We start from the raw sequence: 15,044 nt of genomic DNA on the forward strand, positions 1-15,044 counted from the left end.
GGACGCTTAACCGACTGAGCCACCCAGGCGCCCCTATTTTTGAGAGACAGAGAGAGACAGAGCATGAGCACGGGAGGGGAAGAGAGAGGGGAGACACAGACTCTTAGCACAGAGTCTGACGTAGAGCTCAAACTCACAAACCATGAGATCGTGACCTGAGCCGAAGTCAGACGCTTAACTGACAGAGCTACCCGGGTGCCCCAAGATTTTATTTTTTAAAGTAATCTCTATACCCAAGATGGGGCTCGAATTCACAACCCCAAGATCAAGAGTTGCATGCTCTACAGACTGAGCCTATTCAGGCACCCTAAAGAACACATATTTTGTTCTTGAGTATGTAACCACTCAAAGTAGACAGAAGAGATAGCATCATTTACCTGAATTCTACGGGTGGGGGAGGCAAGCTGTCCTCAGAGAAGGAAGGAGAAGGTGGAGAAGTGGAATCTGACTGCGGTGGTGGTGGGTAGCTGCTTCCATCCATATTTTCAACAGAGCCAATACTGCCATTCTGGTACACCAAGGTGGGCGGATACCTGACAACGAACCCAATGCCGAAACAGCCATTTAAAAAGTGTGAGTGATACGCTCATGCTTTTTTAAGCGACTCCACCAAAATGCATTTGATACAAAAGCTATTAGGAAGAAAGAAAGAGTAAAATTCCACATAAAATTCTGAAATTTAATTTTAGGACTAAATTCTGGATTAAAATTTAGGACTAAATTCTATTGTTAAATGTCTCCCAACCCAGATAATCAAAACCATGCCGTTCCTTTCCCAGTGCTGGTTGGCTTTGGCAAACCCAGCAGTTGTTTTAAATTCTCTCCCAAATGTTAAGAGCAGCCTATACCCAAATCCCAAAGTCTGTCTTGTGGCAAAGGGCAAAGCCAAGCCCCAAGGCTAGTGAGCTATAAACACGTGACTGGCACACAGCCTCATTTGGAGGTCAGCAAGCCTCTGGAGTACTCAAAGGCCAAGGAGGCATTTGATTGCAAAACCAAGCTGAGGACAAATGCAAGTTGCTGTGTGGTAGCTAGACTCGGTCTCCCTGCCAGGTCTCTTATCCAACACAACGAGCTGCCAATTTAAGTAAGGTGCTAGGGCCTGCGCCTCATGAAAACCTGTCCCCCAGAGCACTGGGCCTTGGGTGAACAACAAACCTCCAAATGAGCATAAATACACCAACTAGCAGCTAGCAAAATATGGTTGGTTCCGCTCCACCTCCCCCTTTACTCCACCACTGTTGGGTTCTAAAGAACTCATTGCAAACAGACTCCAGGAGAAGAGAGTTGAAGAGAACTAACAAATCAAATGATGCTCTGATGCAAAAAATCCCCAAAGCCCAGACCCCTGTAGGCTTGGCACATCTCTTTATAGGTTCCCCAACAAGCATATCCAGGTAGGCCAGCCATGTGGCCTGATCCCAAACTTCTTAGACAAGAGGAAAATGGGAGGCAAAGTCCTTGTTTTCACCAGCCCCATTCCACACCCACAAAAACAACAAAAAACAAACACGTAATCGTTGGCATTCTGAACGTGCAAGATTCTGGCCTTAGAGTCCCAGAACCTGAGACAAGGCCTGACTGAACAAGATGGGACCACGGAACAAAATGGCCCCTTTTACTTGGAGTTGAAGGTAAGAAAGGTGCCCTCAGGGCTGATCTCCCTGTAGAAAGGTTCATTTTTTCCCTCACCACCTTCATCACTCTTTAAAACAAATCTCTTAATCCAGGAAGAACAAGTGTCAGAAGTGTCAAGATTTTCAAAAGTCAAGATTTTCATGGTAGAGTTATTCCTAAAAGCAAGAACAACTCAACTCTTTCCTTTTATCATTCCTAGACACCCGGCATGGGCTGGCATCGTTCTCCGACAGCCAGGATGCAATGTATTTAGAGGAAAAACCAGGGCAACATTCATGCCAAGCAGTCGTGGTAACTTGGCTTTGAATGTCACACAGGTCGGACATCAGGATAAGCATCAAACCAAGCTCTAAAACCATTTTTTTCCTTTTAAACCTCCAGTGTGATTTGGTATTGGGAAATGGGTCAGACTGACATCTACTATTTCCCCATGGAGATATATAGCCTCAATACTGGCCAAGCGACCTTTCCCACACTGTCTCTGAGGTCTGCTTTCAGTCCCTTGGCCAGCCTCTCTCCCGAGACTGACAAAGGCTGACTGAAAAGTTGCTTTGGTGATGTGCACAAATCCTCTGCCTGGCCCTCTCCGCTCCTGTGAAATGCCCAGCCCTTAGGCACGACCTTCAAATCAAAGCTGTGGAGGCAAAGGGCTCCCAAGACCACTTTTCTTCTCTTTCCAGTCTTTTCTTTGAGGCCCACAGACATACTAGTGTCTGGCAGAGCAAGGGCACTAGAAGCCATGGGCTTTCTTTTCCAGACTACTACAGTCACTTCATTTAAACTGCTGCATCTCTTGTTTATTTAGCAAATTTTAATCACCAGATGGATGCGCTTTAAGGTAGCTGATTAACAGTGGTATTGATCTATGCCACACGGCCAGACTTCAGAGGGGTGTGAAAGGTGTCACACCAGAGCTGTTAGGCTGTTGCCCCCAGGTCCCAGGCCCTTCAAAGAATGCTACCAATAGTACGAAAGCATCACATACCCAGAAGGCCCCAGCTTTTCTTTGGATTCCACAAATTCTTGTCCCATCTTCATTTTCTCCCACTCTTCCTTACGTGTCTTGATTTTACGTGGATTTACATTCCCTCGATTTGGATTATCTTTCTTTTCTTTCTATAAGGATAAGAAACAGAAAAGCCTTTGTAAAACATTTTCCAAAGTTCATTAAAATTCCACCAGGTTTCATGGATGCAAAGAGATGATTTGCCTGGACAACACACGGTAACTAGAGAATTTATAGAATTACTCGTTTGGGAATGACCTAGAGTCATCTAGTCCAAACCACCTCCCAAAGTCAAACACATTCACTCAATCCCACACTCAGACACCTCTACAGATAGGAAACTCACTACCTCTTTGGGTAGCTCATTGATGTTTCTGAGCAGCTCTAATTGTTAGGAGGTTAGTAAAAAAGCTATTTGTTACTCGCTCTGCCACAAAGGTCAGTCAACAGAGATGAGGAGTAATAACAGCCGTAAATATCTGGGACAGATATAAGGAAATAGTTAACAAAACAAAATAAAACAACCAAGGCAGAATTCCTCAGCCCGTGCAGCTGCACTAGCCCCTGGCACTCTCTTGGGCCTCCCGGCAGACATGCTAATGGGATTGTGAGGTTGCCACCGGTAGGTCATATGCTTACACGCATCACTGGAGGTCTAGGGGAAGGGAGCACCTCCCAAAACTAAGTCTATGCCTTCACCCCGCCCTACCGAACCAGTAGTGAAGGTGTTAAACTGTTCCTGTTTGTAAATCAAACACTGTAGGGCCCTGTGCTGATCTCTGAGAAATGAGCTGCAAAACTGGCGGGGAAGGGACTAGCCTAGCTTGAGTGTCCAGCAGAGTCAGGTGCAAATTGCAAGAGAAATAAATGGTGAATAGAAAAGTCAATTTCTAAAACTCAGCCTGAATATACTCAATTGTTAATAGCGCTAGGGGGAACAAACACATTTTTGGTGTGATTTATACTTTCATCTTGGTTGTGCTTGGAGTGGACACATTTTTTAAAGAGTTTCACCTGGCATCCAAGCAAGCAGCCACTTGGAATGATTACTTCATATAAGACTGGCTTCCTTTTTATCCCCCCTCCACAATCGTGCCTACTGATGTGTAGAACAGAGGCCCCTTTCCCCTCACCCTATGCTTTCTCTTCTCTTTCATGATATCCTTGGTGTCCTGCAGCATCTTCTCCTTCCAAAGATCAAAGAAGTACGAAGGGTCTGTGTAGAATTTGAGTGCCTCTTTCCCATCGTCCCTGGGATAGAAATGAAGACAAGTAGCTGTCAGTAGACAGATGAGCTCCCAACCAAATCCAATATTCCAAATACCTACCAGTTAGCAGTTTTTACACTGAGGAATCAAGAAGTCATTCAAATCGACTGCATATTTCCTCTTCCACACCAGCATTCCAATGCCCCCTGAATGGCGCCTCTTTATTTATCTGGCTTTTTAAGAAACTTAGCCTTACTTTCAATTCCTGATAGAGGAATTTGCATGGTCAGGGCAAGAATGGGCTAGAGCAGCAGGGATCCTGATTATTTCTAATGATCTGCATGGCTACAGACATCCCCCTGAGGACATCCTGATATCCTGGCACACCAGAGGGGATTTCTGCCATTGGTTCCCCTTCCCCCACCAATTCCCCAGCACTCTCTAGGAAGCATTAGTGGCTTCCCACCCACATGAAACCTATGCACATATGTGCAGGTTCACGTGTGTACATTATGTATACATATATATATATATATATATATATATATATATATACATGAAAGCATTTATGTGTGCAGCTGTTATTCCTCTGTAAAAACAGGTAACCACAGCAATCCACCTTCTTGCTCCCTTCTAGAATAGCTCAGCACCCCCCACCCAACCCCCCAACCACAAGGGGGCCCCAGTGAAAACACATGGCCAGCTGTTTTATAGGATTGAATTACCATCTTTTAGTGGCTGTGACAGAAGTAGAGAGAGAGCTACTGAGTGTCCACGTAAGGGTTACCTGCCAGACTTGATGTTCCTGGTTGGAATCCTGCACTTTGGCATGACTAAGTCTCTCTCACTTTCTAAAAAGTTATGTGCTAGGTAGGGGTGGACATTTATTTTAGCACTATTCTGAACTAAAAAGAATTAGAAAGGCAATTCCATTCCCTGGCCTCCAATCCTGTCACAACACACAGAAAGCATTTCCAAACCAAACACTAATGATTTTTATATTAAATCTTATTCTGAGTTAGCTACACCATTGCTCATTTCTGTTAGGTCAAATCTAGATAATCGAGAGGAGAATGATAACTAAGAAAATACCATTAACTGGAAAATAAACTTGTCTTAATATCATTTGTTTACCCTATCCTATCACACAAGCCCTTTGTCGTATGTCATACTCCCTTCAATATCAGCTGTACACTCCCTTCTTGCCCTGAAACCCCTCTGCCCAAATCCAACTTGATAAATGATGGAGGCTACAGAGTCAAATCTCTGCCCTGCTCTGCCAGCTAGCCCCTTTGAAAGCCAAGGTGCAAAGATAATTTTACGCAGTAATAATGCAGGATAGATGCTATGTACTTTTATCCTGTGTGAATAGCTACCATGCTCCTATTCCAGGCTCCCTGGATCAGGTGGGTGTCCTTGAGTTTCACACACACATTCTACTTTGCAGTATACCCATGTCTCACAGAAGACATCTGCCTCCAGCTATCTGTAATTACTTTTTACCTGTTCCAAAGATATTTATGGATACAAGCAAGATAAATATTCGCTTTCTGCCCTGCTCAGTGGTTTTTTGCAGGATGATCACACTACAGACCACTGGAGGGGGGAAGGGCTTTAAGCTGTCTATAAGGCTACCTTCTTTCTCAAGTTTAGCTGCAGCAGCATAGGTCTTTGCAGAGGGGAGTGTCGAAAGGATGTTCTAAACAAAGTAAAGACACTCATTTGGAAGGATGCCAATTATTCCTTAAGCTCTGAAGGACCCTCAGGGCCCAGAGCAGCCAGTCCACAAAGCTAGCCCCACTAACACACCCAAACATCTGGTAATCTAGTGGTTTCTGAGTAAGTGGGAGCCTTGCTAGAATGCTGCCCCTGGGACGCATGCTCTAGGACTGCCTTGTAACAAAGTCCTTTTGGTTCTATAATAACTAAATTCCTTGGACAGAATCCAAGGTGGACCTGGCTTACACCAAATTAAACTCTGCAGCATGCAATGTTATGGCAAACTTTCAATACATATTATATTTACTATGAATTTCAGAAACCAAACAATAATAAGTGACAAGTGTTTATATGGTAAATATTAGCTTCTGCTGCCACAAACAACTCTGGGGTAGGTAGTAAGCTTTTTGATACAATCCTCTGATGTAAACATCTTTAAATAAAAAAACACTCTAGTGCTGTTAACCACAGGTTGAAAAAGGGAGGAACTAGCCAGGTTACCTGTAAGGGGTAAGATTGTTGAGAGGTGGAGGAGTATCACAGGTGTTATATGTTTCTAAGACAGGTACTGGGAGAGAGTTTCTGTCGAAAAGCTTCTGGTCTTGAATGGTAGAGCTTCTGAAGGCCTTTCGGGTGTTGATTCCTTGCAGTGACACTGAGAGAAGATGGAAGGCGTTAGAAAATGGACGACAGGCTATTTGAGCAAACACTGAGTCACACCAGTCTGAGAGGCCTCAGCTGCTGCGTTTCTTGGCTGCGGCTGTCTGCAGCCAGGTTTTTTTTCCTCCCCCTCTGGGGAAGCCCCACAAGGCTGTCAGCAGCCCAGCCATTTCACGACTGAACAAAATGAGGCAACACAAAGGTTTACTATGTGGCCAGATCTAGCAGGCCTCTCCTTGGGAGGAATGAATCTTCCAAGTACTTTTATGGTAACAAAATACGACTGGGGGAGGGGGCATTTGAGCAAGAATTGGGGGAATGGGAGAGAGGGAGTGTGTGGGGGTGTGGTAGAGCTAAAAAGGTTTCTTTACACCACCCAGGCTTGTGTCATTTCAAAGCTGAACTCCATAGGTCTCTGTGATTTTTCCCTTTACTTTTTTATAAATCAGGAAAAAAAAAAACTCTAAGAAACTGCTCAGCAAAGCCTGCAAATGCTGAGCTCAGCTTCCTTACCTTCTTCTTCCTTGGGATCCAGCTGAGTGACTTTAACTTGTAGGCGGTCGACCCTCTCAGCAAGGGAGCTTACCCGAGAGGCAAAAGTATTTGCCTGAGTAAAGAGCTCTCCAACAATGTCCTCTGCATATTTACCTGAAAGAGCAAAGAAACCAAGTCACTAGTGCATAAAAATGACATAAATGGTTAGAAAAACTGGCTACTATAGATTTTACTCCCCACCTCCCCAACACACGCACACACCCCCTAAGATGGTTTGGGTTACATGCAGATGCTTGCTCTTCATAGATAGATAGAGAGATGCCCTCCATAGTTTGAGCAGTCTGCTTATGTTCTCTAATAGTCTTCTTGGCAAACTCTGAACAGTCACGAACTCAATGCAGGATGAATAATACCAAAAGGTGCAATACAAAAAATTAATCCTGGAAGAGCAGACAATATGTAGACATATGCCTGCAGCCCTTACCCCCTTGCTGCTTGGTAAAAGCACCTTGTAAAATGGTTCTGGGAAACAGACTGGGAGTTACAAGGACCTTGTAGGTGTCTACCATTAACATGAAAAATAAGAAATTACATCCTCAATGGAGCCTCCAAAGTACATTCAACAACCATGATGAGTTGTGGTATCTTCGAGGGGCCTTGAACTTATCAACAATTCACAGCACAGACTTATAACTTCTTCTAAGGGGTGAGAAGGTTATCTTATGTTTTATAACATACAACTTTGGAAGTCTTTGCTTTAGGTTATAATCCTTCAAATTTACATCTCAAGGAAGAAGTAAAAAGCTGAAACTTTCAAGCCCTCCCTGAAAACCAACATACCAGTGGTCTCTTTCTGCAATATCTTATTTTTTTAGAAAAAGAAAAGAGTTCGTACTTTCAACCCTGGAATGCAAGGAGAATTTGCAGCCAAAGAAACCGAACAGCAATTTGACACTACCTCCATATTGTCATTCCAAGCCACAAAGCACATTCTTGCTAGGAATGAAAAGTGGTACATATGAATAAATATATCATCTGAGTTTCTTAACTTGCAAGGTGAAGGTAGGCAGAAGTCACTGTGCCCAACCAAAAAAACTATTGAGAACTATTTTAAGTAGGCTCTGATTCTTAGCTTTGAAACTACATGTATGCTTAGTCCACACTTGAGGGGAAAAATATTAGTCAAAAGGCCAAAACTGCACCTTCAGGGTGAACTAACTACAGCTCACCTTCCCAGTGTAACCTGGAGAGTAAGGATAAGACCAATCAACAGCATATTTTGAATTGCTGGTAAATTTAGTCGATAAGGAGTTTCTAATCAAGGAAGGGACAAGTCTTTGCACACTGAACGATTTTGTGATTTAAACAACCATGGGAAGCTCCTGGGCTCAAAGAACACAAAATGGCAGAGGATCCTATCTGATCCCTGTCCATAATACAGCTAAGTCCTATAAAGACCATACTGCATCATGCTCAACCAGGTAATGGAAAACTGATTGGAAAGCTAAAGCAGAGAAACATGCAGCATTATGTGTGGAAAATAGACCAGGCTCAAAAATATCTGTTAACCAGGGCACCTGGCTGGCTTAGTTGGTAGAGTATGCGACTCTTGATCTCGGGGTCATGAGTTCAAGACCATCTTGGGCATGGAGATTAGTTCAAACAAATCAAAACCTCAATCAATCAATCAATCAATCAGTCAACCAATGAGCTATTCTGGAGGAAAAGAAAACCCCAAATCAACCCACCCTTAGGTCACCAAGAGAGTACCCAGGATTTTCTGTTCCTCAGTGAAGGGAGTAGTGGTAACGTGAGTAGTGGCTGAATGTGGCACAGTGATTTTCAAGATAAAATCTTACCCCCAACATATAAACATGCTAACGTTGAGAATGCTGTTTGAAGAGGGAGTGAGGTGGTGTGAAGGTTTCCCCACTGTCACATCATCCCCTCAGGCCCTGGGCCTACTCACAACTACAAGATGATGTATGGAAAAAGCAGCAGACTTCAATCAGAAAAGTCTGGATTTAAGTCTCAGTTCTTTCTATTTATACCTGTGTACTCTTCAGCAAGTCACAATGTCTCAGCCTCAGTTTCCTCATCTGTAAAATGGGGATAACTGTATCAACTTTACTAAACTGTCATAGGATTAAACAAGCTAAAAATGTAAGTTGTTACAACGAAATTCTCCCTTATACTGCTCAACCACATCAGATGACTTTCAAGAGTGTATCTAAATATCCTATTTTACACTTACAAGGAATTTAAGATATAATTCCAGTCAGTAATATGATAGCCCCTATTCTTCAAGTACTAAAAACTACTCCAATCTCTGAAAACAGAAGTGTGACACTTATATAGGAGAAAACCAAAGTGCCTTGTTCAGAGTTAAATTTCATTCAGATTACCAAGATACACCCACTATCACATCAGGACGTTCATAATAGTTATCGAACACATTTTGCAAAAGAATCCAGAAGCAGTCTTTAATTTTTTTTTTCCTTAGCAGAACTCTTCAAATGAAAGCCTATGTGGAAATGAACAGGTAAAACTGATTTTTAAAACTGTGAAGCTGCTCTTGTTGAAGTCTGAGTGGGAGTCTTGGAGCCCCCAGGGGCATGGCCCCAGTATGCTCAGAAAACCCAGTATCATAGCATGATTTCTTAATGACCCAAGTGGGGGTTCCATTCTACCAGGTGGTCAGGATACTAATTCAAAAGTGCAGGCTGGCTGGGCTGTGTCTATATCTCCTAAGATATGGCAACATAGTCTGTGAAATGCCAATCTCCCTGCACTGAGGGAAAATAAAAATTCTGGATATGCTATCATGCAGCAATCCAAGGCTGTGGAATTTTTAATTTTGTGCCTTATCCACACCATAATCACACTTTGCCTACTAGGCCAAGAACTTCTGGCTACAGCACACGAGGACAAGGTCATGACTATGAAGTACATATGAACTCATTCCTGTGCCGCTCTCTGCTAGATGAAATACTGGTCATCTTTGGAGGCCTGGTGTGAATCTACCCTCTTCTAAGAAGCATTCCCTAACTCTCCCTATGCCCCCACACCATGCACTGAATCCCCATACAGAGTACTACTTCCTTCCCTGTGTTCTCTGTGCACTGACAGCATGGAATGGTGGAGAGAACACAGGCATACATCATTCAACAAACATTTACTGAGCTTCTACAGGGTGCCAGATTCTACACAAGATAAAACATTGGGGTTCAAGGATAAACAAGACATGATTTCTGCCTTCAGAGAACTTTTAATTTAGTATAAGAGATACAGAAAAGTTTCAACACAATGTGGCAAGTAATGATACAGCTCAGAGGAGCACTTAGTCCAACCTAGAAGAGATCCTTGAGCTAGGCCTTGCAAGAGCAGCTGCCAGGATGGTGAGGGTACTCCAGGCAGGAAACAGCAAGGGCATCGCATGCAAGTATGAGAGTATGGTCTCTCTCACAAATACTATAAGTAAGTGATAAATCATTCTTCCTTCCTTTCCCCCCCTCTTTTCCTTCTTTCTCATTAAAAAAAAAATCTTTTAAAAAGATTATAAAATGGGAGGGGTGCCTGGGTGGCTCAGTCGGTTGGGCATGCGTCCGACTTCAGTTCAGATCATGATCTCATGGTTTGTGAGTTCAAGCCCTGCATCCTGCTCTGTGCTGACAGCTCAGAGCCTGGAGTCTGCTTCCGATTTTGTGTCTCCCTTTTTCTCTCTGCTCCTCCCCTTCTCATGCTCTCTCTTTCCTTCAAAAATAAATATTAAAAATTTTTTTAATAAAATAAAAAATAAAAGGATTATAAAATGGGAGAAGATGGATGGCAGAAAATGAGATTTGAAAGGAAGGCGGGTCTTGAAAAGTCTTGAATGCCAGGCCAAGAAACTTAAACAATTCCACAGTGAGGAACAGGGGAGATTTCTAACATCTGCACTCTTATGTACGTACATATGTACGTACGTACATATGTATGTATACATTTATTTTTTGTTCATTCATTCATTCGAGTAGGGGAGCAGGGAAGGGGATAGGGAGAGGGAGAGAGAGAATCTTAAGCAGATTCCTCAGGGCTCGATCTCAACAGCTCAGGGTTCATTATCATAATCTGTGGGATCATGACGTAGGCCGAAACCCAAGAGTTGGACGTTTAATCGACTGAGCCACCCAGGCAACCCTTGTACTCTTATTTTAAAAACACTTTTGGGGCACCTGGGTGGCTCAGATGGTTAAGCATCTGACTCTTGATTTCGTCTCAGGTCGTGATCTCATGGTCATGAGATGGAGCTCTGTGTTAGGCTTCGTGATGAGTGTGGAGCCTGTTTGGGATTCTCTTTCTCTGCTCTCTCTCAAAATAAACAGACATTAAAAAAACAAAAAACAAAAAACTTTTAAATTGCAAAAGTTAACACAGACTTAACTTTTAAAAAGTCAAATAATTTAGAATTATAAAAGTAAAAAGTGAAATTTGCATTTTGAGCAGACCACTCTGGCAGGGATACAAGTTTTAAGATTTGTAAGATCTTTAGGTTTATATATTTAAGAGGACTGATAGAGAAAGGGAGGCCAGAGGGAGGCTAAGGCAACAGTTAATTTTATTATTTTTTATTATGTTTGCTTATTTGTGAGAGAGAGAGAGACAAAGCACAAGTGGAAGAAGAGCAGAGAGAGAGACACACAAAATTCCAAGGAGGCTCCAGGCTCTGAGCTGTCAGTGCAGAGCAGGTCGCAGGGCTCGAACCCATGAGCCGTGAGATCATGACCTGAGCCAAAGTCGGATACCCAACCGACTAAGTAACCCAGGTGCCTCTATTTCTTTTTTTAACTTTATTTATTTAGAGACAGAAAGGGAGAAAGGGAGAGAGAGAGAGAGCGAGCGAGCGAGAGAGAGCGCACGCACGCACGCAGGGGTGGGGCAGAGAGAGAGAGAGGGAGACAGAATCCCAAGCAGGCTCCGCACTGTCCGCACAGAGCCTATTGTGGGGCTTGAACTTACAAACTGTGAGATCATGACCTGGGCCGAAGTCAGACACTTAACCCACTGAGCCACCCAGGCACCCCAAGGGAACAGTTTAGGTGAGAGTTAACGAAGGTCTAAACCAGGGTGGTGTTGGCAGAGACAGAGCAGAGAAATTCTTTGGAAATCTTACTTTACCTCTTACTGGCTGTTGTCTCTCTAGGCAAGTTACTTTTCTGAGCTTTCATTTCTTCACCTGAAAAATGGGAATACCACCACCTACCCTCACAGGATCACTGAATAGATTAAATGAGATCATCTATGTCAAGATCCTATTAAAACCTGGCATAAAGTGGGCAATCAACAAATGTGAGTTCCCCTCTCATCGCCCTCTCCCCTTAAAAATTATTTATTTCTGTCTCCTCTGGTAGATTATAAGCTCCTATAAAGCAGAGACCTTTTTTCTTTAATTTATTTTTTACATTTATTTTTGAGAGACAGAGAGATACAGAGCATGAGCAGGGGAGGGGCAGAGAGAGAAGGAGACACAGAATCCGAAGCAGGCTCCAGGCTCCGAGCTGTCAGCACAGAGCCCGATGTGGGGCTTGAACCCATGAACCGTGAGATCATGACCTGAGCCGAAGTCAGACGCTCAACTGACTGAGCCACCCAGGCGCCCCTGGCAGAGACCATTTCTTATTATCACTCTATTCCCTCAGCATCTGGCACATAAAATATGTTCAATACATGTTTATTGGATAAAAAAAAAAAGGGGTCAGTTAGCTCTACAATGTGAGGAAATCTTGTTTCTGTAGGTACAAACCAATCCTGGCCCTCAGATCAGCTTCCTCAAGATGGGAGTGGTCTGATCACAAGTGAGAGAGTGAGCAATGACATCCATCAACACTACCCTGGAAAAACACCTGAGAGAGAGCATAACTCCTGCTGAGTGAGAGTAAGAAGCATCATTAGCTAGATGTCCTTTGTCCTATGGAGAAGGAACCGGTGTGTGATTGACTTGCACCCATTTGGCCTTCTCAGGGTGACAGAAGCAGAAATGATGCTTTTAAGAAGCACTGAGGCTCTCTACAGCCTTCATGTGCTTCCTTGTCAGCTGCACTGCTACTGCACTGCTGTCAATGTTCCTTTGTGTAAGACGGGCACTGGCAGGGTTTCGTTTCTTCGTGACGCCCCATCCAGGTTTCCCTAAGCCCTAGATCAACAGAGACGGCCTCTGGAGCTAGGAAAAGGCTTAGGAATCTCAGACCCCATACATCATATGGTCGCAGAACTCTGTCTCCTCAGGCCCCTGTTTTAAAGGCAGGGCCTGTTACTATCTGGGGGAATGCAGGCTTTCCTGATACCCCACTGCCTTCACTAAGGGTAGTAGTGATTCAATAGAAGGGGTGAATGTCTGAAAGAATTCATACCAAGATGCCTTTGCTAAGGAAGATCACTAAAATGGCAATTTGATGAAGGTTCTTATGGGAGCTGGAGTGGCACTAAGACAAATGCAGAGCCTATCCAAGCGTCTGCCCTTCCCCTACCTCAGCTTCAAACAAAGTCAGCTTGATTCACAATGAAATCCATGTACTCCACCCTAGGCAGTCTCATTCATTCTTGGCAATTAAAACAACAACAACAACAACAACAACAACAACAACAACAACAAAAAATATCATTGAGCTGGCTTTCCCTCAACTCCAAAACAGACTGGGCTAACAACCGTCTTCTTGCTAGAGAAGAATGGCTCCAGCTACACTTTGTGTCATTGTGTGTTCATGCAGCTTGCAGAATTCCCAATACCCTAGAGACTGCAAAAGTAATTTGCACCCCGAACTTGGACCTGGGGGCTTGCAGCACAATTAAATGTGTACCGGGGTACACAAGTCAGCTAGAATCTGAGTGCATGTTTGCTTTACTCCTCTTTGGGAAGAAAAGTTGGGGGAGGGGGTGTAGGGTAGAGAAAGACTATTGGCACATTTGAGGCTTCAACAAAGTCAGCTACATTGAACAGCTCGTGCAATTATGGGCACATTCCCCAACCCAAGATACTGCTCTGTGAACCTCCCACTTTACACACAGAGAATTCTGCTCTGTCATTCCATCTGCAGTTTCTGCTGCAGCCCTTCCTGCCACCCTTCCCACAGATTTCTTTTGAAGCAGGTGGAGGGGGAGGTGGAGGGAACCTAGAGGGTGGTGGTAGATGAAGAAAAGGTTGAGGGGAAGAATTCTGTACCAAAAATGAACCTCTCTTTGGGGAGAGGGGGAGGGATACATTTTCGCATTACCTAGGGAAGGCAGATGGGGGAGAAATAGGAGCACGGGAGGAGAAGGAAACTAAATAAAGAGCACCAACGACCCCTGAGGGCAAAGCACAGGCTCTCTGCGGCACTCACTCAGGCTGCCCAGCTGTCGGATGACATTTGCCAGGGTGATGTTGGTCACGCATTCCAGCTCGCTTCTAACGCTAGGCAACGTCTGACGGCACAGGTGCCTTGGCTCGATGTTCCTCGTTACTAACGGCATGGTGGACCTGCTTCAGGCAATGTTCTGAATGATGAAAAACAACCTAAAAAAGAAATAACAGGAAAGTATTACTCAACCACAAATTCCAGGCACACTAGGGCTGTGTGAGTCTTTTTTTTCTTTTGTCTTGTTCTGATCTAAAACAGCTTTAAAAAAATCTCTCCCCCATCATTTCTTCTTTTTTAAGCTCCCCCCGCCCCAATCTTTAAGGTTTGCTATTAGAAGGCTTGCCGGATCAGTTTAGAAATTCTGAACTAGTGACTGCTGGCTGAGTTACACAGGCAGCATAAAAACCTAAAAACCTTAAAATAACAACAACGCTCCAACCAACAAGAGTCTCCAGAGGCAAGGAGGCATGGTCAGAAAACAGTCCATTCAGCAGGCTCTGGATAGTACGGACAGATCCTATCCTTGGTGTATCCATAATCAGGACAGATCAGATTCCAGATGATCAATTATAAGGATCAAAAAAGAGCTGCTGTCATCTGATCATCTCCACCATGGAAATTAAGTTGCCAATAGCAATTCCATTGATCTACATCAGGACATAACTTCTCCAGTTCTTCCCTGATGGATGACTGTTAATGTACAACTAAACGCTAGCTGCCAGTGTCTATTAACACTACTAAAGTTTAGTCTGTAAATTGACAGAATTAAAGAATATCAAGGAAAATTTTACACGTTCAATATGTCAAACATGATGCTAAAGCAAACTGTGCTATAAGATTCCCTAGTCCTTTCTCATCTACCCAAGGGCTCCCTTTCTCTCTCCTATTCGTATCCGGATCAACACACCTGGGCCAAAAGGCTCTTGAGCCGGCAGGAAGTGT

General features: G+C 43.7%; 1 protein-coding gene across 3 annotated transcripts in view; it reads right to left on the reverse strand.

Moving 5' to 3' along the window:
• WASF2 (WASP family member 2) overlaps positions 1 to 15,044 on the reverse strand; it is a 73,383-nt gene that overhangs the window by 7,522 nt on the left and 50,817 nt on the right. For all 3 annotated transcript variants that reach the window (XM_043574184.1, XM_043574185.1, XM_043574186.1), the window contains exons 2-7: positions 14,085 to 14,257; positions 6,745 to 6,879; positions 6,073 to 6,226; positions 3,778 to 3,895; positions 2,624 to 2,754; positions 378 to 533 (exon numbers count right to left, since the gene is read on the reverse strand). In XM_043574184.1, the coding sequence (XP_043430119.1) occupies positions 378 to 533; positions 2,624 to 2,754; positions 3,778 to 3,895; positions 6,073 to 6,226; positions 6,745 to 6,879; positions 14,085 to 14,214 (824 nt within the window). In that variant the 5' untranslated portion in view covers positions 14,215 to 14,257. The remainder of the gene's footprint in view (positions 1 to 377; positions 534 to 2,623; positions 2,755 to 3,777; positions 3,896 to 6,072; positions 6,227 to 6,744; positions 6,880 to 14,084; positions 14,258 to 15,044) is intronic.

Source organism: Prionailurus bengalensis, chromosome C1 (assembly GCF_016509475.1).
Source record: "Prionailurus bengalensis isolate Pbe53 chromosome C1, Fcat_Pben_1.1_paternal_pri, whole genome shotgun sequence".
NCBI classification, from domain to species: Eukaryota; Metazoa; Chordata; class Mammalia; order Carnivora; family Felidae; genus Prionailurus; species Prionailurus bengalensis.